This window comes from Haemaphysalis longicornis, unplaced genomic scaffold (genome assembly GCF_048455015.1).
Source record: "Haemaphysalis longicornis isolate Haplotype H1 unplaced genomic scaffold, Haemaphysalis longicornis Haplotype H1 scaffold_7, whole genome shotgun sequence".
NCBI classification, from domain to species: domain Eukaryota; kingdom Metazoa; phylum Arthropoda; class Arachnida; order Ixodida; family Ixodidae; genus Haemaphysalis; species Haemaphysalis longicornis.
Window position 1 is genome coordinate 56,010,574 of NW_027526422.1, and position 27,127 is coordinate 56,037,700.

General features: G+C 47.1%; 3 protein-coding genes and 1 long non-coding RNA gene across 10 annotated transcripts in view; 2 read left to right on the forward strand and 2 right to left on the reverse strand.

Moving 5' to 3' along the window:
- LOC144145686 (uncharacterized) overlaps positions 1-9,465 on the forward strand; it is a 62,646-nt gene extending 53,181 nt beyond the window's left edge. For all 6 annotated transcript variants that reach the window (XM_077677350.1, XM_077677352.1, XM_077677351.1 and 3 more), the window contains 3 exons: positions 1,062-1,263; positions 2,856-3,159; positions 3,851-9,465. In XM_077677350.1, coding sequence (XP_077533476.1) covers positions 1,062-1,263; positions 2,856-3,159; positions 3,851-4,292 — 948 coding nt within the window. In that variant the 3' untranslated portion in view covers positions 4,293-9,465. The remainder of the gene's footprint in view (positions 1-1,061; positions 1,264-2,855; positions 3,160-3,850) is intronic.
- A 1,405-nt stretch (positions 9,466-10,870) lies between these two features.
- Positions 10,871-11,693, reverse strand: LOC144145688 (uncharacterized). The gene is made up of 2 exons (XM_077677358.1): positions 11,568-11,693; positions 10,871-11,492 (listed from the first exon to the last, which is right to left on the reverse strand). Exon 2 carries the CDS (start codon positions 11,460-11,462, stop codon positions 10,944-10,946), a length of 519 nt encoding a protein of 172 aa, XP_077533484.1. The 5' UTR covers positions 11,463-11,492; positions 11,568-11,693; the 3' UTR covers positions 10,871-10,943.
- Positions 11,694-11,946: 253 nt separating this feature from the next.
- LOC144145689 (uncharacterized) lies at positions 11,947-23,207 on the forward strand. Of its 2 annotated transcripts, XM_077677359.1 has the most exons (4): positions 11,947-12,142; positions 12,857-12,994; positions 18,833-18,929; positions 20,023-23,207. In XM_077677359.1, exons 1-4 carry the CDS (start codon positions 12,038-12,040, stop codon positions 20,058-20,060), a joined length of 378 nt encoding a protein of 125 aa, XP_077533485.1. In that variant the 5' UTR covers positions 11,947-12,037; the 3' UTR covers positions 20,061-23,207. The 2 variants fall into 2 exon arrangements, with proteins under 2 accessions (XP_077533485.1, XP_077533486.1); XM_077677360.1 differs by lacking the exon at positions 18,833-18,929.
- Positions 23,208-23,340: 133 nt separating this feature from the next.
- Positions 23,341-26,853, reverse strand: LOC144145690 (uncharacterized). Its single transcript, XR_013317571.1, has 2 exons — positions 26,570-26,853; positions 23,341-25,891 (listed from the first exon to the last, which is right to left on the reverse strand). It is a non-coding gene; the product is annotated as an uncharacterized LOC144145690 (long non-coding RNA).
- Between the last annotated feature and the right edge of the window lie 274 nt (positions 26,854-27,127).

Here is a 27,127-nt window from a genome sequence, read left to right on the forward strand (position 1 = left end):
TTGACAAAAAATAATTCGGCACAGAAGCGCACCCACAATGTCTATATTTATTTTCGACGCCCGTCCGTCACTGCTACCCATTATGCCTGCTGAAGTCACTCGTCCGAGCTGTCAGAGTCACCTGAGGATGACTGCTTCACACTGTCACCTTCAGTGCCGTCGAGCGTGTTGCTGATAAAGCACTTACTAAACGCTCGTGCAACCATGTCGTCGGGCAGCGACTGCCAAGAGGAAGACACCCAGCTTGACACGGTCGCGAGGGATGGTGTTCGCAGCCGGCCCGTAGATTGTCCCCGGCTATCCACTCATTGTACAGTTCGCCGAGCCGGTCCACGGATGGCCTCCGCTGTAACCGGCAGCGATCGTGAGCAAAGTTCCCGGACGAAGTCCACCACTCTATTCTCCAACACGGGGTGCACCGCTTGACATCCACGGAACGATCTGTTCCAGGGGTTGCACGTGCACAGCTTAGTTTTCTGGCTCCTCCAGTACCGCACACTTTTCTCCGAAACTCCAAAGTGGCGTTGCGCCGCCATATTCCCGTTCTGCTTGGCAACTCAATCGCCTTCAGCTTAAACGCAGTGGTGAACTGGCATCGGCTTCCGTGGGTCATGTCGGAGCAGACACGTACAGAAATGCACGCACGCAGGCACGCAAGACGAGTAAAGGACGAAAAATAAGAGAAAAGAGAAAAACAAATGACGGCTTGATAGTGAGAGAGAGCAGTCCAACACAAAGGGCAATGGCGATGGACTACACTTGCACATTGTTGCCAAACAACAATTTACTTTCTCTCAATGACCGCTATATAAGACGAGGGGTGACTTTTGAGCGGATTTCTTTGGAAAAAAACTCGACCGATATACTGGTTTATACGGTACTTGGTGACCGGCTCCCCCTGCATCTCCGCATGATCTCATCAGGGATATTTTTTAGATTTGCATGCGTAGGGATTCTCACTGCCAGTCATATGAAAGTGCTGTTCAGTGAAGGCGATGCAGTCCTAACTGTGTAGCTGTGCTCTGGTGGGTGAACCGCCCTGTCTTGGTGTTCTTGTGCAGGGCTCTGTTGCACCCGAGGATGCTGAGCAACTCCCCGAGGAAGAGGAGGAGGAAGAGTGTTTGGCCAAGGGAACCAAGGACGTCGAAGAGGCTGCAGCAGAAGAGGTCGACTTGGATGCCGCTGGCAGCACTGGAGTGCAGAAGCAGAAGTCCGATTCCGTGCTGCCCTCAACGCCAGCCAGCCACAAGCTGGGAGCCAGGGGTAATACTTCTCTCTTTCTCTCGCTCAACCACTCAATCATTTACTCAAACAGCTTGTGTATTATGCAAAATGCTTTTAGTCACCCTCTGCCCTCAACCCCTCTGCCATGCTTAGGTTTACTGAGCCGGTCATGAGAAAATCACGCTGCCCCATATCTGCATGTACCATAAGTCATTTTAGAATCCAAATTCTGGTATTCCTGTTAGGCTGGATGTCTCTGCTGGCACCGAAGTCGAGATATGTTTTGGTCTGAGGAAGAACACTATCTTTCCTAAAACACCTCGTGTGCATACACAGTGAAAGGGGGCGTATGCAATGACCCTTACAAACTTGCGAATCCTATTCTGGAAGTCCCTGCATTTCCCAAATACGTCTGACGCACCTGAGTGCTCAAGTGGTCTGTACTAAATAAAAACAACCAAGGAATGCCAGCCCCATAGCTCATCACTGTTACATTGGCAGAGGCATCCCAGAACTGACCTCCGTCAATGTCATGGTAGCATGGTGGGCGAGCGGCTAGTAGATTTGCCTCCGTTTACTACTAGCACGGAAAGAGCAGTCAATATTAAGAACAATTCAAGCGGGGTCGCTGGCCCACCCAACATTGCTACACACCATGTTCCCGCAACGATATGAAGACACATGCCCCTTCCGTCTCCAAGAAAAAGGCACCTTGCGAAACGTTATTGCAGAGTGTACGTCACTCGAAGCCCCCCCTCCCACAAATCCCATCCCCAACCAGCACACCTCTCCCTCCTTCCCTTAAAGTGTGATGGGAGATCCTACGGTCCAGCCCCGCCGCAATGACCCACGCTGCCCTAGTGGCCCGGAGCCTGGAGGTGCTGGCCGTTTATGGGCCCTGTGAATTAGGGACCAACCACCGCGTTGGAGGCCGCCTCAGCTGTGACCTCAATGGCTCAAATAAAGTTGTATCTATCTATCTATCCGTTTCGACGATGCAGAAACAAGATCAAAACTTAACTGTTTTAATGCATGGCGAAAAGAGAACAGCAGTGATACAGGAACAGCACCCTGGCGTGCTTTACAGCATGACAGTCGAACGGGCAGAGCAACACTCTCAGTCGAGCCCGATATGCGAACTGACTCAGCTCGCCAAAGGGTAAGAATTTATAGCCAGAAGTCCCAATGATCCACGGCCTTTCAGTGTGTTGCACATGCCACCGAAAAGTACAAACAAACACTTTCCATATGTCACATGACAGGAGCTGGCAAACGCTGAGGACAGAGGGGGGAAAGGCGTAGCCCCATGTACAGTCGTTGAATGCGGAGATAAGCTTGAACACGCCGCCGCAGGAACCTGTCCGTTCTGGATTTTAGCTTCAGCAACAGCTGTGACTGATTTCGAGCCACTTTGCGGCCTGCAGGCTCCGGCGTGTCGATGCATGTTAAAGCTCAGAATGCGCTGGCTTCACCGCCACACGGGTAGCTTCCCTGCGGTGCAGCGAACTTTTATCACGCACGCACAGAGTAATAGTCGAGCACTACGTGCAGAATCGTAACACCACCCTGTTGCTCCTGTTGTTGAGCTAACCGGCCACCCGATGTGCTCCCCTGCCCCTCTTCCCTTGCAGCGCTGCGACGGACGGCCACGGAGAACGTGCACATGTCCGGTGCCAAGACGCTTCCCCGCGGCCTCTCGCTGTGCGCCCGCGGGGTGGCCGGCAGCGCGGCCAGCAGCGGCCTGACCCTGAGCAGCGCCGGGGGCGTGAGCACGGACAGCGGCAACGACAGCGGCAGCAGCCCCGAGGCGAGCCGGAGCGAGGTGTACGGCCTGTACGCCGACCTCATGAACGTCCACAACTACGAGAGCCACGAGCAGCTCAACCGCAGCGACCCCGAACTCATGCACTTCCACTTCGCCACCCTCGGACGCAGGTGCGTACACTTGGTACACACTCGGTGTACACTCAGTGCACACTGAGTGCATATTCTGTGCACACTTAGTTGCAACTGGGAGAAAGATTTAGGCAAATTTGGCGTAATGGCCAGGATATGAGGCTTTAGTTATTGCTGCTCCTGTTGCTTTGTCGGTGCCCCATCGGAGCAAGACTATCACTCTAGGAGAAACGTGTGCCATTTCGTAAATCACACTGCAGGTCAAGGGGCAGACACCTCACCTGATCTCTTTTTTTTTTTTTTTTTTTTTAGTGGATATATTTGAACGAAACTTGCAATGTTTATATATTTCAATGTGCATGTCCAAAATGTGGAATCATTTCTTTTTATGTGGCAAGTAATTTTGTTAGTAAATTACCGAGTTTATATTCATCGTCTCTCTTTCTCTCTTCTCATATGGCAAAGCAAGCTGGGTGCAGTGGTTCAGCTAAAATCACCTCCACAATTAAAAACACTCCTCCTCTTTCTTAGTCCCATTGCTTGCAAGTGCTATTATAAGATTCTTGAACTTGCTGCTTTGACCTTGTGTAAGCCTTCACACTGACCCTGCCATAACAGGTTCCCCACGCCTTATCCCGTTGTTCGGCTTTGTTTAAAGGGGGTAGACGTGCCGACGCTACTTTTCAATTGCGTAGTTCTCACGAAGGTCGCCCTTGATTTCGTCCCGCAGATCCCACCGGCCTGGTAGACCACGTTCTTGGGATCTCTCCACTATGGAGGTGTCTGGAGACTCTGACTCCTCCGCGGCTACCTGCGACGCCCACGCTGCCGCAGCCGCCGCAAATGCGGCCACGCAGGCGGTGCCCTGCGGGGCTGTGCTGCAGGCAGCCGGGACGTCGTCCTCTTCGTCGGACGCCGGACCCAAGTCTTCGTTTGCGTCGTCCCCGTCTCCGTCCCTGTCGTCGGTGGAAGGGACGGCGTATGGCACCTTGCGGCAGCCCCGGCGCGGCCCACCCTTGCCTCGCGGAGCAGACGCCGGGCCGCAGAGCAAGACGCTGCTCACTTTGACGGGGGGTTGCGGATACGTGAATTGGCGGAGGGCTGCCGGCGACCACCTAGCCACCTCGCCAAGCGGCGACGCGCTTGTGCTCATCTGGGAAATGAAGGTCTGAGGCCCCCTTCCCATGCTGGAGGAGTCGGAAGGCCTTCGCAGTGGGGCCTTCTCGCTTTGTACTACCCCCAGTCTAGCGCCGCTCCCAAAAAGTCGCTTGCGTAAAGAGAGCGGCAGAATGGGTTGTCTGGTGTTACACGCCATGTCCAGGCACTCTTTGTAAGAACTCGTTGTGTAGAGCTCGTCGGCTGGCGCCCTGCTTGACACTTTCGCGCGCTGATTCAAGGAGGACAGATGTTGCGGTGTGCCCAGGAGCGGATGTTGGGTTCTTGTTTGTGCAGCTCGAAAAACGACTTTTTAGCCCAGTCTTTCTTCCGTCTTTTCGTTTGCCCTCGTGTTCCCCTAGAAGTGCTGCTGTTCCCTTGAGATGCAGCTTGTCTTTTTAATTTAAGCGATGACTCACACCATTAACAACAACTCCTGTTGGAACCCGGTTCACAGCCTCACTCACTTTCTGTTCATAGCAGGCCTAGCTTTGTGCCGCTCATAGTAGTGCTCCTTGCGAGGTGAACTTTCTGAAGTGTAGGTGTCTAGACTCAAGTTCTGTTGGGGCATGAGAAAGGAACATTTGCAGGATACGCGAGATCGTGCACTACTGCTACGGTGCTTTATATTGATGTGGTGTGGAGCGGGAAATGTGTCCGTGGAGCCTGTCGTATCTCTTAACGGTTGCGCTTGTGAAGCGTTCGAGCTATCAACCGAGCAGCACATTTGGAACCACCTGCGTTGGAAATGCAGAGCTACTGGTTGTAATCAAGGCAGCCTATTTTTTTCTTCTGAACAAAGCAGCTATTGCTGTTGTCTTTTTGGCAACATGGCACAAAACTTCTTTTGTGCTGCCACTGCCTCTCCCGTTTTTTCTATTTAATTTAATATAAGGAAGATATGTTTCTTCCCACTGTAAGTTGTCGCATAAAGTTGAGCGTAAGCACCGTGAAAAAGCAGTTATAATAGAAACCTGCCATGAACCGTTGCGTTCGAGGGTTTTGCCACTGTACGTGGCACACCGGTTGCGGCTTATATGGCTTTGATAAATGATTCTTAGGGGAAGACCCTATTTTAGACAGCAGGAAAGCTGTGAAAGCATTGCTCGAGGACAGACAAGGTCGACAGGACACGTGCTGCTTTGTGGAACTGTTTTAGATTTTGCCCTGTGACCAGTGTATTTGAGCTGTCACAGCTCCACACAGCAGAAAGAAAAGAGCGTGGTGCGCAGGTTATTGCAATGCCAAACAGCAGTAGCAAGTTGGTAGAAATACTGCCGAGTGTATTCTCCTTCTTGGTAAAGCACGGAGCCCAGATTGCATTTTAAGCTTGCCAATGGGGGGACCGGGCAAAGGTTTGTGTGCGTTGTGCTGGCGTTTTGTTTTTGTGTTGTTGCTTATCTCATAATTATCATTCCCCAAAAACAGTGATGGCCTTCTGTAGTTTTTCTCGTTGCGATAGGTTTCATGTTTCTGAACTTTGGGGCAGCTGGTCAGCACTTCATTATGTTTACGGCTGCGAAATGCCTCGTCAAAAAAAGGAGTACATTTGGCTTCATTTTTAAACGAACACAAAGTGATGCTGAACGTTTGTTCAGCGTGTGTGATGTTTGTGTATGCGCCACCTGTTTTGTCACACCTGTATGGCTGCTTAGGTGGGAAAGATACCATTCTAAAAACAGCAACTTTAAAATATCACCTGTTTTCTTTCCTTTCCTTTTATAAAAATGGCAGAAAACGTTCAGAAATGAGAAAAGAGTTAACCGTGGCAAAAATGGCTTATTTATTGAGCTCCTTCTGCACCGAGACATTTGCGATGCTTTGTATCGGCCTACCTCATCTTATTTCAGCAGCTTTTGTTTGTTATGCAGTTGAATGAGTGTCTTGTTGAATTAGCTTATTTATTATCTTCACAGCCACTGCTAAAGTATATTCAGCTCAGATGAGTTGCCAAAAATTTGAATTATGCCCATGTGCTAGCAGGTACCACACATTGCAGTACGAACCAAAAAGGGGGGTTATTTTGTGTGAAATATTTTGCGCCAAGCATTTTTCACTTGTCTTTGTTGCCGATTCGGCCTTTTGTAATAGCTGCTACTGCTTCAGTTTAGCTTTTGTCGTGTACTCACATACTGTATTGCAACAAATAATATTCCACTGTGCGCGCAGAATCCACAAGTTTTTTGTAAATACCGAAGTTGCGCTAGTTGTGTCGTGAAATGAAAAGCGCTTTGTGCCGACAAATTCAACTTGTCCACGTGGAAATTGGACTTGTTGGTGCCTACAGAGCATGAACACAGCCCGTTTCCTCTCTTCAAGCTCCTTATGTTAATTTCTTTGCCAGACTCTTTTTTTTTTTTTTTTGCTTACCCATGTTGTAGCTTGCCTGATCCAGTAGCTGGCATAACGCAACCTACAAAACTCAAGTTGCCAATGCTTGTTTTCATTCCCTCAATAGGGCTTGTAAGGCACACAAATCTTCATGCTTATTTTCTGTTACAATCTGAGAATTGTAACTTAGGCAAACCTTTTTAGAATAAGCAAATAGTAATTTTTTGCAACTTGGTGAGTTCAGTTCCTGAACACATCTGGCCGTCCCTCATTTTACGCAGCTAGCGACAGTCTCATTTCTGTAACCATTTTTGTCTGTACAAGCGTCACTTAAAACGATCCGAAATCGAGGCCTGTACTTTTGTAAGGTTTGGGGCCTTGGTTTCAAAGCTTTTCCAAGTTCATGCAACAGGGGGGCACTCTTATGTGCGGCACATAGGCAGGTTTCTTTACGATGCCCTTTCCTGTTTTTTCTCTTTTAGAAGGCGTCTTCCAAAACGGGCGATTGTCTCCCCGGTCTGAAAAAGACAAGAAAGCTTGTTGCTTTTATTGCTAGTCATTTTCACTTTTGCTCATTTTCTTTTTTCTGCCTCAGTTTATGAGCTGCCTTACTTCTTCCACCTGGTGCGGTGTTGCTTGGAAGAGAACTAACTGCCGTTCCAGCAGTTTCGCAGGACAATGCAAATGCCTACTCTTTTTGTGCAGCCTGGCATCTTTAGTTAGTGCGTCACACATTGGTGTGAAGGCTATCAAGAGCTTTAGTTTTTAACTAATAAGATCGGTGCAGAGGCTAACACGGAATGTTCCTTTTGTTTGCAAATGCTGTTAAGTTATACGAGTTCCTTGTTCTTAATTTCTTTAACGTGAATAGTAGCGTTGCCCCCTTCGTAATTATCCTGGGTATGGCCACTCCGGAAATTTTCCACGGACATCGACGACACCAAGTGTTGCTTCAGTTTGCATAAGTATAGAGGCTAAAGGGTTTGCAAACGGACACGTAAACATGTTTTCTTTTTAAATCTACCAAATACTAACGCTCTTTTAAATGTTAACCTGCCAGTGCTCCCTTGTTTTGATAAACTCAGTGTTCAAGATGAACCTTTGGCATCAGCAGCATTTGCGGGACACACTGGTAGATTTGAAACCAAAGATCATAAGATGGCTTCGGACGGCTCGTTCGTTGATGCGCAAGCGGTCGTGTTGTTTAGTAAAAAAGAAGACCAGTGACCAGAGTAGCTTTGCTTCCCATTGAAAACTCGTCAGAAGTTTGTCTCAGCGTTGCCAGGATGTGTAGGCCTGAGGTTGCTTGCAAACAACGGCACTGTCGGGACGGGCTAGACGCGCAGTCTTTGTGGCAGTCCACTGCTCGTACACACTCGCCGAAACTTGCTGTTGTGCCTCAAGACCGCGAGTTTTGCCTGCAAGCAGTGTTTGTAATAATTGCTGCCGCTCACTAACGCAGAAATAGGTAGGAAGCATAATTCTTAGGGACATGTATCGTTCTCAAGCGTGCCTGTATTGGTAGCCAGTTTTGCGGACGGAGCCGGTTAGGTAGAGTGCTTCTTTACCAAGTTTTCAGAGCAGTGTGTCGCGAATGTACTGGAAGCCTCGCAAAGCACAGCGAAACCTCCTTGTGGTTGGCTGCAGAACATTAACAAGAATACGCCTACAACTGAAATCGTAAAATTTTCGAATAAGATCCTGCAAGCCCCCCTATAAACGAGGCTTCATTGTACTTGACCTTGGAGTGCGCCGGGAACATAGACAATGTGGCTGACTGTGAACATTTGTCGGCGCTGTGTTCGCACGGTACTAGAACGAATCTCTCTCTCCGCTGCTGTTGGCTCAGCCAGCAGACGATGACAATGCCATGACTGTGCAGCAAAGCTGTGGTCGGCTGCTTTCACAGCTCTTTTTTGTACGATGGTAGCCCTTAGCAGCAAGGTGTGTGCATGCGTGTGGGCGTATTTGTGAGACATGCGACATGCCATTTGTGGCTGCTTGCGACACATTTTGCTTCCTCGTTGCTGTCCGTGTGTTGTGCGCCTTCTCTTCTTTGCTTGCGAGACTCTCCGTGTCATTGTTGCTACCTCCATTATTTTACACATTGTCTATGTAAATCTTGTGTGTGTTTCCTTTTCACCTGTTGTATTGAAAACATTATAGCGGGAAATAGCTAAGAAAATTGTTTTTTGCGTGTAATTTAATGCCTCCTGTGTACATAAATATATACATATTATACATATATATATAAATATATATTGCGTGTCCATGTGCGTGAGCATGTATAGTCACGTGTGTGCGCTGTGAAGAAATAAGCCAGAAACAATCTTTGTACACTCTTGACGAGCTAGCCTAAGCTTGACAGTTGCGTTGTTTTCTTTTTGGTTTTTCTTGTTTTTTATTTTATTTTTATGTTATATTGCGTAGCTGCAGCGGACATTGTAAGAGCAAACACAGCCGCTTCCAAGTCAGTTCAAAGAAAAGGCAGCATCTACTTCAGCTTCTCACTTTATGTAAAATTATTTTTTTTTAAGCATTAGTATTTAATTGCATGAATACCTCATGTTGTTTTACTGTTGCTTTTATAAACTCTGTTACACTTCTGAACTTCGGTTTCTTTTACAATGCCTGCACAAATAAGAAAAAGCACAGTTTTGTGAGTGGGAGTTGATGCGTTGCGTGCGAGTACCAAAACTTGGGATGTACGCGAAAAAAAAAAGTCTTATGTTTAGTTGGTTAGAAGTGCACACTTTTGTCCTGCCTTGTTTTTAGAACAAATTTTTCTTCAGAGAGAGTTTGTTTCCTTCTGTAAGCATTACACTTCTACAATAAAGCAAATTTGTCTATATACAGCCTTGTGTTTGCCAACCACACTTCTGTTACCCTGTCAAGGATTACCAGAAATATCGGTAAGAGCAGCGATGGTTGTAGGAGTTTGTTTACAGCACAGTTACTTGGGAGTGGCCATCTTGGGCAGTGTCACCTCATTCGCCATTGGTGGCCTTTTACATAGGCTTCTCACCGCCGCCTCAACTGAAACGGAACTTTCAGGGTTTGTTTAGGTGCTGTTTTGATGGGCACCTGTCGCCAAGTTTCCCGTTCATGCATTTGGTTCATATGAAGCTGTCTGACAGCTTTCTATGTCTACGTACCTTTTTACAAGGCACAAGCGTAGCAGGTGCGATTTCACGCCACGTGAACTGCAGCAGTAACACGCGACTAGGCGAGGGTTTAACAGCTGCTTCGCTGGCTCTTGGTTACTCAGTCTCACGATGGATGGCATGCAGCTCAGCCCATCTGTGCACGCGCTTCAGTGCAGTCAAAAGTCTGAATCCAATCATTTAGCAGATATAGCTACACGGCAAACTGCAAAATCTCGAGAAAAGGCAAAGTTGGCTGCTGAAACACCAGAGCAAGCAAAGGCATACCTTTAATGAAACACCGTGTGTATTGTCTGAAAAACTGAGCCGACCAGACATTTCGCTCATAACTAGGTTTACAAGACTTGGCCCATTTTTTCGCTTATTTTCCGCGCTTTGCCTTATGTACCTGTCGTAATCGGCACGCTACACTGGGCCTGAGAAGGAAACCAAAATTGTTGGAAGGGCTGGCGGCGCACCAGTGCATTCATGTGCTCTTGTGCATAGGAATCCTTCCACAAACATTGTTCCATTTTGCAATGACCAACATGAACTCTGACTGCATCAACAGTGTTAAATTATGGGCTTTCACCATCCCTTCGAGATTTCGCCGACGACACACTTCACAGTATACCATGGCTGTCTGTGACGGAAATCAAAACTCGGGCGCACCAAGGTCACTGTCGGTGAGAGCAGTGCGCGTCACCTAATTTAGGCGAGCCTCACTGCTCGCTGTAAAGGCCCGTTCACAACTGCAACAGGAACAATTCAAGCAGTGTGGTTTTTGTCGCATTAAGTCGCTCTTGTCATGGCGACAAAAATTGGTTGTGACCAAATGACAAGAGCGATGCTGGGGGACTAGAGCGACAGAACTCGCGTCGGTTAAGTCGCAAGTGTGAACGGGCCTTAAACAATCTGCATACATCACTCTGGTGTGCCTATGAAATTGTGCGACTTTACTTCGGCGTGAGTAACAAGTTCGAATTTAGTTGCAGTTAGCTTTTCTCTTGTGTACAGCAAACGTTGCACCGAGTGTACTAGCTCAATTTCGCCACCGAGACCGCGGCGCACGAGACAGCCGGCGTTTGGCCGGCTGTAGGCAGCAGTTAACAGAACCGAAATGAATACTGAACTAGCATTTATTCTCTGCATCTCAGTAAGTCGTTGCGGTGCGCTATCGACGCTCATGCAACGCTAGTTGCGAAGGACCTCCCTGTCCTTAAAGCCGTAGTCTGCATAGTCCGACGGCTTCGTCCTGTCGGCAGGCCTGGGCCAGTCGGGGTCGCCGGGCAGCGAGACGGGCCGTGAAAAGCGGAACACAAGCCCGCTGTGACGCTTCCAGCTGTGCTGATTGTACTTGTAGTTGTACATCAGAACCAGGCCACCCACGTATATGAACAGGACCTTGGGGACGAACCAGCGCAGTGCGGGGGTCGCCGTGGGACCCAGAAACGGCTCGAGGCGGCCGAAAATGTAATCCATCGGGAAGCGGTAGAACCTGCGGAACGGATTCTTCAGCGCCCTCTCTAACTCGGGCACGTGACGGGGCTCGTTGGGTGACAAGTGCTGGTCCTCGAGCCACTTTTTACGCCAGGCGCGGTCGGCATCGGTGAACTCTGCGGACAGACGGGTCCTCTCGTCGGCGAACCGTCCCTCGATGCTCATGGGCCGCACGCCACCCGTGTGGGAGTGCGGCAGCTTGCTCTCGTCCATGGCGGCGGCTTCGACGGCCGGGACGCCGACCTGAACGTGAAAGGCAAAGTGAGTGCTCTCCTAGGTACAGCGGATTTCAGATTTCACGTTACTGCTCGATCTCACCTTGCCTGTCCGTGAAAACAAGCGCAATCCCAAACCACTTGTGGAGATTTGCCCGACGCAATAATTTTTTCCGCACCGCCGAATAGTGGCGCTAGTGAAAGGGTAAAATAAACACTACGCATTGTTTCTTGCGTTTTTATTTCCACAAATTTGCCTACACAAAGCAGAAAATTAGTGCTAGTTTCTGACATGATTGTATATGGGATTTCATTGTGAGGTAAAACTTTATTGTAACAACCGCGAAGTAGCGACAGCAAACGTTCGCCACCTGCCCTTCAGGAGAGGAATTAACCAACCTTCTGGGCGGGTGAGGAGCATCGCTAGGCGGATGTGACGTCACGTTTGCTCGCAGCGTTCCCGCGCGTTATGTTTACATTTTTCCGAGTGCTGCCTACACGGCGTACGTGCCGTAGCGATTCAAGTAGTCGCGTTCGACTTATGCGGTCGACGCAAGAATTCATAAACTGGCGATGGTTGTCGCCCTGTCAGTCGTCGTTCAACAGCTCCAGCGTCTTCTGGCACTACAGCTTTGCAGTTATCTGTGGGCGTTCAACTGTCCACCATCGGCCGACCAGGTGAGTGTTTTTTGGCGGGTTTGCAATCAGTTCGCATATCTCCTACTGCAAAGCTTGCTTTCTGCTCGCGGCAGTTATATTAGCGACGTTTACGAAACTCTTAACGGCGCGTTCTCCCCGTCTTGCATTATTGTCGCTGTTATGCTGCTCGTTCGCGTCTGTCGGCGATCGCGAGCTGTTGACGGTTTGTTGCACGGCGCGGAAACTCGCTCGCATTGCAAACCCGTCTCGCCCATGTCTCTTTAATGTGGCGTCATTAACATCACTTGTTTTCCTCGACGCTTTTTCTAGACAACGTGCCTTGTGCTAACCGATCTTAATATTGTAACGAAAATGAACTTGCTGTACGATCTGTTGGTGAAGTTAGGAGCGTGACAGGTCCCTGTTGGCAAGGTTTTCGTGTGTGCGTGTGGTTCGTGAGGGCGTTGTAACACGCTACTTTAGCCTGTTGCACTCGTTGCTGCATCCAGCACTTTTGCTGTCAGGAGTGCCTGCCAAGGAATGCTTACGTCGTTATGTGTTTTCATCTCATCAATCGGCGTTCAATAACCGATGGAAATTCAGCGGGAACGACCCGGATAACGCAGGGCGGGCAAGAGCACTGCTTGTGTGGTCTTCGCTTTCGTTTGCCCTTTTTTTAGTCATCCTAGATTGTTTATTTACTGCTGCCTCAACGGTGCTTCATTCCTCATGTTCCATTTATTTCTCTTGCAGCATCTCCTGACTGCAGTCACGGTGCCCCTAGCCTGCCTGCAGCACTCATCCTGCCATTCTAGTGGGAACTGCCATTCTAGTGCAGGCCACTTGTCACAACCAAACGGGGTCCCGACTTTTCCTGGCTTCTATTTGATGGTATACTTTAGATCCACCAGTGCGTTCTCACTCCGTGTACATTTCAAGCGAGGGTTTACAGTAACACGGTAGTTGATAGCCATGAAGACAGCAGCGTGTGTACTAAAAATCAAGTTTAGTTATTTATGCCGATGTCAAAAAACCAACCTGGTCTATGCATCCATTCCAGCCTGACATTTTCAAATACAAGTCTTTCAGTAGCTAGTGAAACAATGAAGAGGTAGGGATAGCTCATGCACTGCTTAATTACTACCTTCATTTTTTTACTGTTGAAAATTTATGGATGATGCTATATGTACCACCTAGTGAAGTCCCACCAGAAATTGTTATATGCACTACCGATATAGCACAATCTATGAGGTGGGCTGGCGTGACCTTTGTGCAAACAGCACCGTACGTGGTTTCCGTCACGACAAAGTTTGCACTGTAGTCTTGGGCGTGTAATGGGTTATGGCTGACCGCAGGGCCGTTTACAGTGCTTTCCAGCTTCCAGTGGAGGCAGGAACATAAATTACGTCGTCGGCCAGGGCACAGTACATGGTGTTAGTCAACATCATAGATATACCGTGCCTCGGATGGCCGCGTCATATATATATATATTTTTAAATTTTACTTTTGAGTTTTGTGTAAGCAAGGATGTATCTAGTGCCCCTGTGCTGTCTATCCTTGGTTTTTGTAAACACTAAGTAATATCGCACGGTAGCTTTATTCATCGTAATGAGATTTCTCAGGTGCCAGATTGCTCAGATCTCACATGGTTTCCTATGGCTGCAGGGATGTACAATGTCTTGGGTTCTATTCTTGGCTGCCGGGGCTGCATTGAATTTATAAAGCCAAAAAAAATAACCTTCTGTACACAATGTCTTGGTTTACGCTAAAGATCCTTGAGTGAGAGGTCTACCACACTGCCCTGTGCCTCATAGTGCGAAGTGACCTCAATTTACTCGATTATGGTGCAATTACTTAATGCCTTCTCATGTAAACTCTTGAGTGCAAACGGGAGAAGATGCACCTACCTCGCCTTGAGCTGTTAGACTAAGTTGCCTTTTTCGCACGACATCTAAGCTGTGTGAGAAAGCCATACAGGGCTAAGAATGTTGTAAGAAATGCCTCTTACGTGAGGCAGCTCGTACATAATGTTTAAAAAAAGCGTGTCACATTATTTTGCCGTAAGCTCTTTAAACGTTTTACACCCCTCCTACCGCCCTGCTTTTATTGTTAATAAAGGCACTTTGCATATGTAGACACAGGAAAATGAAGCAGAAAGACAAAGATATTTTTTTCAGCTGCACAGTGTCGCAGGCTATGCACCTGACGCAACGCTGCTTGTTCATCACAGTTTGCACTGTGCTTTGAAACAGTTTGTTACCAAGGTCCAAAGATTCACTTGGCTATTTCATGTCAGGAATGATACAAAGGGATCATCTGTGGAAGCAATGCCCATCTTATTCTTGTCCTTTTGTAATTTATGAGAGCTGCTGCAGCCAAGCATTCTATGGTATATTTATGAACTAGAAAATACATGGAAAAGGCAGTCTCTAAGCTGGAGGGAAACTATCGAGTAGCATATGCATTTAGTTTAAATAGTGGCGGGCAACCGCATTAAGTTTATGCCGTGCTTGTGATTTGCTCAAGTATGTGAACTAGTCTTAGGCATTTACGTGTTGATGAAAGAATTCCGTGCTATCTTCATTCATTCACTGCAACTCGTTTGTGCTCATGGGGAGCATTCGGAATATGACCCTTAGCATGATAAAAATCAGAATACGCTTTACTTAGTTGGACTCAAGATATACCTGATCAGGACACGTCTACTCCTGAATGCTTAGATACCTGATCACATAAAAATTGGCCAACTTAACAAGCTGCAGGAAAAGAAGCAGCCCCATTCCTTCACCATAAAATAAAAAGAAGACAAGAAGAAACTATTTCACATTTGCAAAAGGTCCAGGCGAGGCTGTTGTTTCTTACGCTTTCAAGAATACATTAATACTGTTGTTGTTTTACAATATAAAGTGAATTTTCCTTACACTACTTAATCGACTTCAGTTGTTTTCCTTTCTGGGTGACCTATGAGACCAAAGGTGCAATGTAATTAGCAGTATGGTCATGTTGGTTGTAAACATGATAGAAAAGGAGCACAAAAATATGCATGGCAAAACTCAGGACTTTTGTTGTGTTGTTTTTCATTTATAGTTAATTTTGTTTTGTCCTATGGCACAATGCAATTCTCGAAACCAGCTTTCCTCAGAAACCTATTGAGCACAATTTTTCATACTAGGCAACATTACATGCAATGGCTGCACAGCACTTTCTGCCTGAATATAAATGTGGCTAAAAAATGTCTTAGTTATTTTGAAGCAGGCAGTTTTCATTGCCAGTCAGACAAAATGGGGCCAGATGCCATCTGTGCAAAACCGCATGTGACCGCACCATGGGAGGAGGAGGACAAACATTTTATTGATCCTTTAAAGGCCCCTTAGGGGACGTGGTGACCGGCGTACCGGTGTCCACAGCAGCCCTCGCCGTCACCACCCGCTGGGTAGACAGGTCGAAGCTGCCCAGTGCCTCAGCCCAGTGCCCACCGTCTGCTAAGAGAGGATAGGGGTTGTGGGGACAGTTCCAAAGAAGATGGTCCAGTGTTTCCACTGCTCCACAGGCCGTGCAGTTGGTGGAGGGGTAGACGGAAGGATAAATACGGTGCAGGTGGTAGCGACATGGGAGGGTATGGGTTTGCACCAGTCACCATAGCCGTTCTTCCCTGTTGGATAAATCCGGGTGTGCGGGGGGGAGCTGGCGGCGTGAGAGGCGGTAATGTGCCGTAATGTCTTGGAAGGTCAAGAGACTGTCCCAAGCTGATAGGGCTCCGTGAAAGGGTTCGAGGCTAGGGCCTGCTTGGACGGTATGCTCTCGAGCGGCCCTATGTGCTGCCTCATTTCCCCCCACGCCCATGTGGTCTGGAGTCCAGATCAGCTTTATTTGTATGGTAGGAGGATTTTTGAGGAGAATTTTGAGCGCCAGGGGCGAGATCATGCCTCTGGCGTAATTTCGAATGGCCGTTTTCGAATCCGAGATGATAGTGATAGGGGGCGGCCTATGTGTAAGGGCTGGCGCGATAGGTGACCGGTAAAAAGTGCAAAGGCTCATGGGTACGTTGTCTGCTCCAGCCACTTTCGGTTCGAGATCTCGCCTGGCCTCCCGTACGCCGGCGGCTTTCACGCGCGTGTGTGCGTGTTGTTTATTTGTCACAGAGTGCTAACCTTTCAGAGAAGCCCCTAGTAGAATTCATTGTTGTTACACATTGAATGTGCGATGCATGAGCGTTTTTTTTTCAGTGGAAACAGATAAACAACAAGCACAAGCGCGCGTGAAAGCCGTCGGCATATGGGAGGCCAGGAGAGCTCTCGAACCGGAAGTAACGGAACTCCGCGGGAGCTGACAATGCACCCATGAGCATTTGCACTTTTTACCGATCATCTATTGCCGCCTCTTCCGCCTCAGCGGTCAGTTGGTGCGGTCTGTTAGGGATTTAAGAGGAGGAGTGTTGGGATGGTTGATTACTACTGCGACAGCGTATGCATCCTGCCATCGATAGCAAGCTGCGTCCACGTAAACCGTAGTGGGGTGGACGGGGTATTTCTCTGTAAGTGCTTGTGCTCGTAGTTCCCTAGGCTGCTTGTTGAAAACAGGGTGATATTGCGCGGTAAAGGGTGGATAGTGAGGGAGCCATGAATGTCGGCTGGTACCGGGAGCCTGTCATCACAGAGGATAGGGGCTTTAAGGTTAAGAGTAACAAGGAGAGTGTGACCGGTGGGGGTGGATGAGAGCCTATTTAGCTGACCGATAAGGTGGGCTTCAATGAGTTCCTCCGCAGTATTGTAAATGCCGAGTTTCTCGAGTCTGGCAGTGGTAGTGCTCTGAGGGATTTGTAGCGCCGTTTTTTAGGTCTTTCGAATGAGGCAGTTGACTTTAGAGAGTTCGGTACGCGAGGGCGAGAGATACGGGAGGGAGTAAGTGAGAAGGCAGAGCCCAAATGCCTGTATCAGCCGGATACGCTCCGTTTCTTTGAGCCCCTTGTTGCGGGCAGCAATCCTGCGGATGAGGGCGATCGTCTGATTCACCTGAGAATTCAGCTGTGCTAGGTACTTAATGTTTGCGAAATTGCGCTGTATGCAGAGCCCAAGTATTTTCAGGACTTCCACTTGGCGAACATCCCTACCATCAATGCGGACCTCAATGGTGGGTGTCTGGGCCGGGTTGCCGGTTGATTTGGCGGGGTGGATTAAAAGCTCAGATTTTTCAGGTGAGCATCCAAGCCCAACTTGCGCGGCGGCGGTAACTAAGTCAGCTCCCTGTTAGAGAACCTCCTCGATTTGAAAGTCGCTGCCTCTGGTGGTCCACAGCGTAATATTATCGGTGTATATGCTGTGGAGTAAGCAAGGGATCGCGGCGAGCTTACTGGGAAGGTGGGTTAGGGCAATGTTAAATAGGAGTGGGGATAATACTGTACCTTGAGGCGTGCCAATGGTTGGGAAATGGATAGTGTCGGATTGTAGGTCACCGAGCTGAATAACGTGAAATTGACGTGAACCTTTTTCCTCCTTACCTAAAACAGATTTCCTTTTTTGTTGTTTGATCCTGTTTACAGCAAGCCCTTTTTTGTAGAGAAAAGGAACTGCCACCTGAAGAAAACCACCTCTGCTTCAAAAATGCACTGATCAAGATTAGTATCATACTACAATGAGAACATATAAATGTTAAAAAAAATTAGCCATATACACAAATAACTAATGAAGTGTGCCGCTGCACAAATTTGTTTTCAATACATAAACAAAGGAGTGCTTCAAAGAGAAAGGACAAGAAAGAGGGCAGGGGTGTTTTCTGGTCTGCTTCACTACAACCTAAAATGATGCTTTGGCTCTCGGTAAGATTAAGTACACTATTTATATGGTACTAGGAAGTGTCCAAGCAGCATTTCTGACTCGCCCCGTCTTTCTATGAGCATTACTGACAGTTTCTCTCTTGTTGATCGAAGAAAGGAGTGAAATGCGCTGAAAGCATCAAATCTGCATTCGCACCGTTCAGTTGCATGTTCTGGCTCATTAACAAGGAACCACACGACAAACAGACGTGCTCACACGTCAGCTCAGAGTTGCGTATCGAGAAATTCTGGGTGAGCTAGAGAAGCTTGCCAGGTCTTGCACTTAAACATCAGTAAAGCATGCATTATGCGACAAACCAACGACGACAGAAATAGCTACCTTCATACTGGGCAAGTGTTCGAACCACTGTGGCGTGTTAACGCCGCGATCAGAAAGTTGCCACGCCAGTTTGACAGCCCTGGCGCGAATCGTGTGTGTCAGTCCGGCCCACAATTGAAGACTTCCGCGTTATTACTGTGATTTGTGGCAGCCAGATTGGTGGTATCGACCCATGGATGATCGGTCAGAAGCAGTGACAAGCAGCCATTTTGACCCTCCGAACGCTTGAAAGTACGTGTAAACATAAAAAAAGTGTTGCTGACTGCAGCTAGATAATGCTATATCGGTGGTGGGTATAGCACTTCATAGGTTGTATTCACTGGTGTGGCCCACAAGTGGGCGACCCTGTGTGTGCGCCGCCATGTATGTGCCGCAGCGTCTGTGATACGTCGGACTCCATGAGATTGCGGTAATGGACCTTTTTCTATTAGCAATCTGCACATGCGCGGGCTGGTAATCCGCCATTCTGGACACTCGTCTCGGGCAAAACAAACAAAAGGGTGCCCCCTCCACTTGTTGCTGGGGTAGTAGCTATGCTTTCTAGTGATGCACGTTTTTATTCCTTCTTTTTCGACAGCATGTGGTGAGTTGTGCGTGCACACAAAGGATTTCAAAGGAAAGGGGTGAAGACTTGAGGTTGACCACGGTACGAGCACATGGCTACCAGCAAGGGGGTGAGCGGTGCAAGCATGGCACAACTCGGGAGATGGCATCACGTGCACTGGCTTCATTTAATATAAATATAGAATATAACTATAAATTGGCGTGTCACTGTTGGCGTATCAGCTGAATCACTGTTCCAGAGGAGGCTGGAACAACTGCGCTATTGGCTCCGCTTGTTCCCAGGCTTGGGTTGCGACATCAGTGTCCTGACCATAGGCGTGCGCAGGGTTCTCGATTAGGGGGGGGGGGGGGGGAGTCTTACCTGAGCGCCCCCCCCCCCCCCCCCCTGGGAACTCCTGACCTCCTCCCACTGAAGCCTTAGCGGTCGAAACGCAGTGGAAAGACGAGGAATTGTTATAAAATTTTTATTTCAATGAAATGGAATTGCAACACCTACAAAATATTTCTGGGCAGAAGTTTTTACTTTCATGTGTACCATCGGCAAAGGGGGCAGGTCCCAGGGCGGATGCGGCATCAATTTCACAACACGCTGCTGAAAAAACTTCCATTCTCCCTAAAGCACAGAAACATATGACACATCTGTCTTTTGTAAACTGCAACGTGGTACCCGTGCGTACCGCTCGAACGCTAGCTTTTGAAGTTCGTAAGAATTTAAGAAGGTAATATTGTATGTTCTTAAATTCTTTTTACGCGGCTATTTTGCTCAGTACTAGGCACATTATTTGCGAGGAAAAGTAGCTGCAAATATGAAAATTAAGTGAGAACGTGTTTCTCACAGCGACCTGCTTTTGGTCCCCGCCTTTCCGGGGCTGAAAGTAAACAGCTTTTGGAGGGTAACATGAGGGTTCTTCGGCTGCCATGGTCGTGAAAGCACACGCGTGGTCGACTCATAACCCTACGTGACAGGTTCAATTGAGTTAAGGCATGGGGCAAATTTGGCGCCCCCCTCCAGATTATTAGGGGGGGCGGCCGCCCCCCCCCCCTGCCCCCCCTGTGCGCACGCCTATGGTCCTGACAGCACTACACCTAGCTTGCTCATCCCAGAGCTTGCAGTCTCCTCCTGATGCATTTTTCTTGCTCTTTGCTCCGCCTCCTTTCCATCTTGAGGTTCGTGCCTAAAATACTCTCATCATGTCTTTGCAGCACCTGCTGACTGGGCTCTAGCCTGTGCCTGCTGGTGAAGAGAAGTTTGCTGTGAGACGAGGGTCTTGACGAGCACGTAACTCCTGTTGTTAAAGTGAAGCTTTCAGGACCTCACTGATTGCATTCAATGTGGCTACATAATGCACTGCAGGAAAGCTAACTTTACACAGTGATTTTCACAAAGCGATGAGGATGATAAGCAAAAGCACATGCACCTCAAGAAAAAACGCTTTCCATGGTCATAATGGAACCAGTGTCCCTTGCATTATGAAACCATTGTCTGTCAGACTGCGCCCTTCTGATACGGTTGAAGCAGTTTAGATTTTGGACTTTGACTCAAGCCGCAAGAGAGAGAGCGAGAATAAACTTTAATTAAATGCACAAAATGCTTCAGAGAGGTGTCCTCATTCCAGGATGCCTTGAGCTCAAGCCGCGTTGACAGTCCTTTTGATCAGGCGCAGCTGACCTTCGAGGCCGGAGCTGGCCAGAAAGCTTCGAGTTAGAAAGGAACATCAGTTTTTGATCAAAAACTTTATTTTTACAGTTATGATGATAAGAATCGGGGGATGCATGTGGTTTTTCATTGAAACTGTAGATATGAAATTTGTTTCTGTGTAATACGACTCTATTCACATTTATTTGGATTTTTATGTTTGATTTTACGACAGCCTTTATAAAAAAACTGCTGGGGGGGGCGCAGCTGAATAAAGTACCAGTTAACTGTGCGCAAGTCAAGGAGTGTAATAATACTAGCATTATCATTCTATCTGGTCTGTAGCAGAAGTTACAGCCATGTGAAGTTTGGGCCTAGAAAATGGGAACCAGGAAAACTGGTGTTGCCGTCCAGGCCCAAACTTCAAACAGCTGTCACTTCTGCTACAGACCATATATAATGATAATGTTAGTCTTATGGCAGTCAGTCCTTGATTTGTGCACAGTTCACCGGTACCTTGTTCAGCTGCATCCCTCAAGCAGTTTTTTTACAAAGGCTGTCAAAAAATCAAACATAAAAGCCAAATAAAGTTTAATGTAGTTGTTTTACACAGAAACAAACTTCATATCTACAATTTCAATGAAAAACCACATGCATCACCCAATTTTTATCGTCCTAACTGTAAAAACCATGTTTTTTTTTTTTTTTTTAAGACCAGGTGCCCACTTAGAAAAAACGAATTTGAGTTTTTTGGTAGACAGCCCGGTAAAAGACCTCCCAAAAGCAAAGATTGTGGTGTGTTTCCACCATACTACTCTAGGGTGCTGGTGGCAACTGCCCTGGGTGAACTGCTTTTAAACTTTATTTCAGGAAATGAGTGAAGATCAATCCCCTTTTACGGTGGGGTGCTACATGAATGGTTCATTTTTAGCCACTAGATTCAAATGTCATGTCTTCATCCTCTCTCTAAGGGGTTTTGGCACCTCCCCTTAAGGGTGATTGACCTTGACTTGTGACAGCCACGCAGCACTTATTTCATTTGTAACGTCATGGCAATTCGCAGTCCCACTTCCAGTTTGTTTCCTCCTACTGTGTACTGTGGAGTACAGACTACTGGGTGGTAGTAGTGTCGCCAGCAAGCAGTCCTCTAGCTCCCACGTTGCTGTTCATCTATACCATCCAGCCACACGCCTGGTTGATAAGAAAGTACAGTGGCTACTAAGACTCCCAACCCTTAATTTTGTCCATTTGCCGTATTCTTCGTCTCTGTTCAGCTGCGTGGGAAGGTTCAGCCGCAGCTGCTGTGCTCTTCTATTGCTCAGTCTCCTATCCAGAGAGTTCCTCTCCACAGTTATGTGCAAATCTGTGGTTGTCAGTTTCATCATTGCTCTCTGTTACTTGTTCTGTCATGTGTTCATTAGTTGCTGTAATTAATTGCAAGGAAAAAAAACGTGCACGCTTTTGTCTTACGACAATAATGGCTTTTTTTTTAACGTTTCTTGAACTGTTAAAAAAAAACACCCGGGGGCCTCTTGCTAGTGCATCAGACCCCCTTAGAAGTAGCGATTAGTTAAAGTTCACGACGGGTATGAGTGGGAAATAGCAAGGGAAAAATAGTGGGTCGGTATATGAAATGCAGGAGTGTGTCCCACACTGCCTCCGCTAAATTAGGTGGGTAGGAGGGACGCAAGAGATCATTTAAGGAATTTGGTTGTAAGTTAGTGGGAAGGGTGTCTAGGAGAAATTGTCTTTCAGTTTACCTCAGTTTTCTCGCGAGGGATTTCTTGCTAGATTGTCATCTGAGCTTGGACGTTGCCTGTTTCAGCTATCACTTACTTGCATGCTGTTTGGACTTTTGATTGCAGTGGCTTTGAAACTTCGCCGCTTGATTTTGCTCGTCGAAAGCTTCGCGTTCAAACTGTCGTCGTCATTAGAATGTGAGGTGCACCATTTTTGTCTAATTTTGCATCTCGATGCACCGCTATCCAGATTCAAACTAATGGTGTCACGGAATAGATGTTGGTTTCACACCGCGAGGGTCCCGATTTGTTTCTGACTGCAGGAAGCATTTTTTTTTTCTGCACTTCTTTACCCACGATCATTATCATTGTCAGAGAAAGTTGGCTTTTCTGTAATGCCTTTTTGGCATGGCATATTCCACTGGTGAGACATAGAAAGTTTTGCTTTAAAATCAGGGTCTTCAAGCACTTTTGGTCCAGTGAGTAGCAATCTGCACGTATTTGTAACCATACAATACTGAGTTAGCACCCTTCGATCCTTCCTGTCTTGTGCCAGCAGTCTCGTCATCCAACACATGAAAGTGCCCTCGACTTTTGCCCGCAATTTTCACTTATGCCTGACCCAATAACTTTTGTTGATTTCCAGTGTTGCGCATGTCACATTTTCATTCAGGGTCACCTTGGGGCAGATAAGCACCTGCTTGTATTTTTATCAAGTGGTTTTAGCCACGGCGCATACTTCGCACTATTGTGTGAGCAGCATTATGGTGCCTTGTTGCTTGTCCAGCAAGTGATGTGATGCCATGTCAATAAACATTCTTCAGTGTTTGTGATGACTTTGGTGTTTTCTTGGCTTCACTTTCATATAGTGAGAGTTGCTATCCATCAAGAAGCATACACTTACATATGCTAGGTATTCTTATTTTTTTCTTAGGAAGACATTTACAAAGTTTCGTTGGCAACACAGCATAACATCAAAACAAATAAAACCAACTAAAATGGCAAATGTGGCATATTTTTAAAATTAATAAACTGGAAAAACAACACAGCACGAGAGAGAGAGCACGAAAAGTGACAGCACTGCCTGTTGGTACCATTCTGTTGTTTTCGTGCTAAATATTTTCAAATAAATAAATATGCAAGGAATGCAGTTGAAGTAGGGTAACTTTTTATTTGAGCTTGTCTCTTGGACATACAAGTACATTTCTTGAATCGATTGCTGGATGCAATTTTCGATATTAGGCAAGCACTGGATTCTCGAATGGACACAACAGACATTTGTTCAATTCTTATTTGCAATTGCATTGTGCAGTTTAACCCGTACAAAACATTTCGCCAAAGTCCAAAGCATTGGTTTAGGTAGAACCAAAAAAATGCCTGTGTGCCAAGATTTCGAAGCATGTCAAAGATTTATAGGTGGCCTGACTTAACCTATAGCCCTACACTGCAGTTACCCTTCATAGCTGGCCCAAGTTATGCTGAGCTTTTCCTCGTGAAACCTAAAAAGTTGAATTTTGATGTTTACAGCTACGCTGTGCAATGTATAAGCCTAGCATAATTTACTCTTCAGTATTTTTACTCTATCCAGGTTTTATGTTAATTACACCACAATAAAAGTTTGCAGCCAGTGTTCAATTGACGAGCGTCAACCAATTCAGGTTGAAAGCACAAAATGCTCTAACAGAAATCGCAGTCTTCACATGTGATCAAATACGTAGTTCTTTAACACTAAACAAGGCTACTGCAGAATGCTAGGAGCGTAAAATATACTCGAGGTGCAGTTGGCCAGTGTGTAATTTAAGCAGCATTGTTTTAAGACAAACGGGAATTGGTGAAACAGCCATGAGCTTCTGACAGCAGCTATCATCGTGACTGGCCAATTCACCTGAGTGGGGATGTTACAGCTATGTGCTGGCCTAATGAATTGCCAAGAAATTTAAAACTCATTGTATGTCGGGTTGCTTGTACCTGTGGACTTTTTTTCAGTTTAAGGTCATAATGCACTCCCTGGGTCCACCTTTAGTCAGCTAGACCCACTGAGCTATAGTGGTGTCAAGGATGTGGTGCTGGACTAGCACTAGGGATGTCCTGGGTTTGATTCCCATGTGGTTTGAACTCTTCCCAAAGTTTTGAACTCAATCCACTCTTTGCACTGCCGGCCGGTTTAGGAGCTGTTGTGCTAGTACAGACAGCGGATAGTGGCTTCTTAGTCAATGGGCCACTTATTGCTTTCGCGTTGATAAGGTAGAGTTTTCAAGATTGTGTGTAACGGTCGGTTACACTTGCCACATTTAGGGTGCTTAAATCCGACCATGTGCAAATTGCAGGCCTGTGATAAATGGGTACAGGTGATTATCTAGATGCATAAAACTGCGCCTACTGTCAAGGCATGCCGTGAATTTGTTGGTGGAATGGACATTTACAAACATGTATTCGCATGATTTCCACTGCAGCATAAAAAATTGAGGTAAAAAAGGTGCATTGTAATAAAAGGTGCATTGTAATTTTGCAGCTCCAAAGTAGTACACTACATAAGACCAGCACTGCTTCCCCTTGTGGTGCTTTGGACGGCTCACAGCAAAGTCCACTAAGCATCAGAATCAGCTAGTGCTTGATGTAGTTGCTACATCTATTCCCTTTGAAACGCAAGCTGCTGGACACCAGATTTCCCTACACTAATAACATTAGAATTGGGTTAGAAAAGTGAAATGAACTGGAAAGCTGTGGGTGAAAAGTATGATCAACATGACAATTCCAACAGGGACAAGACCACCCTGTTTTGGGAGCTTTACCCCAAAAGACCAAGGCACTTGGCAACGAAAGGAGCCCCAGCTGAAAACAGAGCAAGGCCTCATGGCTTGTGGAGGGTGCTTCTCGTGGTAGAATATAACTGCCTGTCATCATGCGATTTCGACTGCCCAGGAGTCTTCACCACCACTGTGGTGACATTGAAGGAAGGTGACAGGAAAGTGTCCGCAAAGTCGCACATCAAGGCTACTATTCCTGTTGACACTGGACAGATAAGAGCCAAAATTACAACTAAACCAGTTTTCTGCACAAGAAAGAGGTCACTTTCTTGTTTTGCCAAAGCTAAGAACACGCCCTTAAATAATCCATGCATGACATATGTTCATCACAGATGGGTTTGGGTGCACCAAATTATTTGTTATACGGAACCTTTTTTCCCCGCACTGAGCAGTGCGAACTCGCAGGAAGCAGTTTTATTTCGTGTAAGGCATTTCTAAGAGCAACGCAATCACTTTGTTCTCTGTCTACTTTACTCATACCATCAATTCGTAAATTTATACCAGCAAATAGAAAACAAACAGAAAGAAGAACACAATTTAGTGCACGAGATATCCCCAGCTGTCCATTGCTTTGACACTCGCTGAAAGATTTGTAATGTTCAAGCTGGCATAGATCTGTAGATCGTTTGGTTTTGTTTTCACTGGCATTTCCAGTACACACGCTGCTGTCTTCATGGCTATCCACAGCTGTGTTAGTGTAAACACTCGCTTTAAATGTATGCAGAGAGAGAACGCAGCAGTGTATCTGAAGTATACCATCAATTATAAGCCAGGCAAGGGCGGGAACCCGTTAGGTCGTGACAAGTGGCCTGCGAACATCAGTTCCCACTAGAATGGCAGGATGAGTGCTGCACGCAGGCTAGGGGCACCGTGACTGCAGTCAGGAGATGCTGCAAGAGAAAAATGAAACGTGAAGAATCAAACAACGTTCACGCAACAGTAAATAATCTACGACGACTGAAAAGAAGGGCAAACGACAGAGAAGACCACACAAGCACTGCCCCTGCCCTGCGTTGTTATCGGGGTCGTTCCGCCTGCATTTGCATCAGTTATAGAACGCTGAGTGGTTCACTATTAAATATGAAAACACATAACGAAGCAACCATCCCTTGGCAGGCACTCCTGGCAAGCAAGAGTACTAGATGCAGGAAAGAGGTGCAAGAGGCCAAAGCAGCGTGTTACAACGCCCTCACGAACCACACGCGCACACGAAAACCTTGCCAACAGCGTTCTGTCACGCTCAGTTCGCACAGCAAGTTCATTTTCGTTACAACATTAAGATAGGTTAGCCCAAGGATAACAAGCGATGTTAATGACGCCACATTGAAGAAGAGACAAAGAAGCGCCACGGGCGAGACGGGTTCCCGCGCCGTGCAACAAACCGCCAACAGCTTGCGATCGCCGACAGACGCGAACAGAGCAGCATAAACAGCAACAATAATGCAAGACGGTGAGAACGCGCCGTTAACAATTTCGTAAACGTCGCTAATATAACTGCTGCAAGCAGAAAGCACGCTTTGCAGTAGGAGATATGCGAACTGATTGCAAACCCGCCAAAAAACACTCACCTGGTCGGCCGATGGTAACTGGTAACCGGCCGATGGTAACAGATAACTGCAAAGCTGTTGTGCCAGAAGACGCTGGAGCTGTTGAACGACGACTGACAGGGCGACAACCATCGCCAGTTTATGAATTCTTGCGTTGACCGCATAAGTCGAACGCGACTACTTGAATCGCTACGGCACGTACGCCGTGTAGGCAGCACTCGGAAAAATGTAAACATACCGCGCGGGAACGCTGCGAGCAAACGTGACGTCACATCCGCCTAGCGATGCTCCTCACCCGCCCAAGAGGTTGGTTAATTCCTCTCCTGAAGGGCAGGTACGTTCGCCGGTGTGGTTCATCGTCTGCTCTTGGACCGCAATCTGTCTCGTTACAGCTAAAGCCCCTTCATCAAAAGCCAATGAAGGGACTTTAGTTAGAGCCACTAAATAAGCTTTTATTTAGGCTTCATGTATTCCTGTAGCCTTGTTTAATTGTCTCCGTGGGAGGCGATATGCAGTAGAAGCAACGACTCCTTGATCAGAGCTGTGGCTTGAGAGCGGTGTGCTGCTTAGCAGTGCATT

Coding starts and splice junctions, on each gene's coding strand:
- LOC144145689 (XM_077677359.1), top strand. CDS start 12,038: ATGGTTGTCGCCCTGTCAGTCGTCGTTCAACAGCTCCAGCGTCTTCTG. Junction 12,143..12,856: donor GTCCACCATCGGCCGACCAG/GTGAGTGTTTTT, acceptor TTTCTCTTGCAG/CATCTCCTGACTGCAGTCAC. Junction 18,930..20,022: donor ACATGGCTACCAGCAAGGGG/GTGAGCGGTGCA, acceptor ATGTCTTTGCAG/CACCTGCTGACTGGGCTCTA.
- LOC144145688 (XM_077677358.1), bottom strand. CDS start 11,462: ATGGACGAGAGCAAGCTGCCGCACTCCCACACGGGTGGCGTGCGGCCC.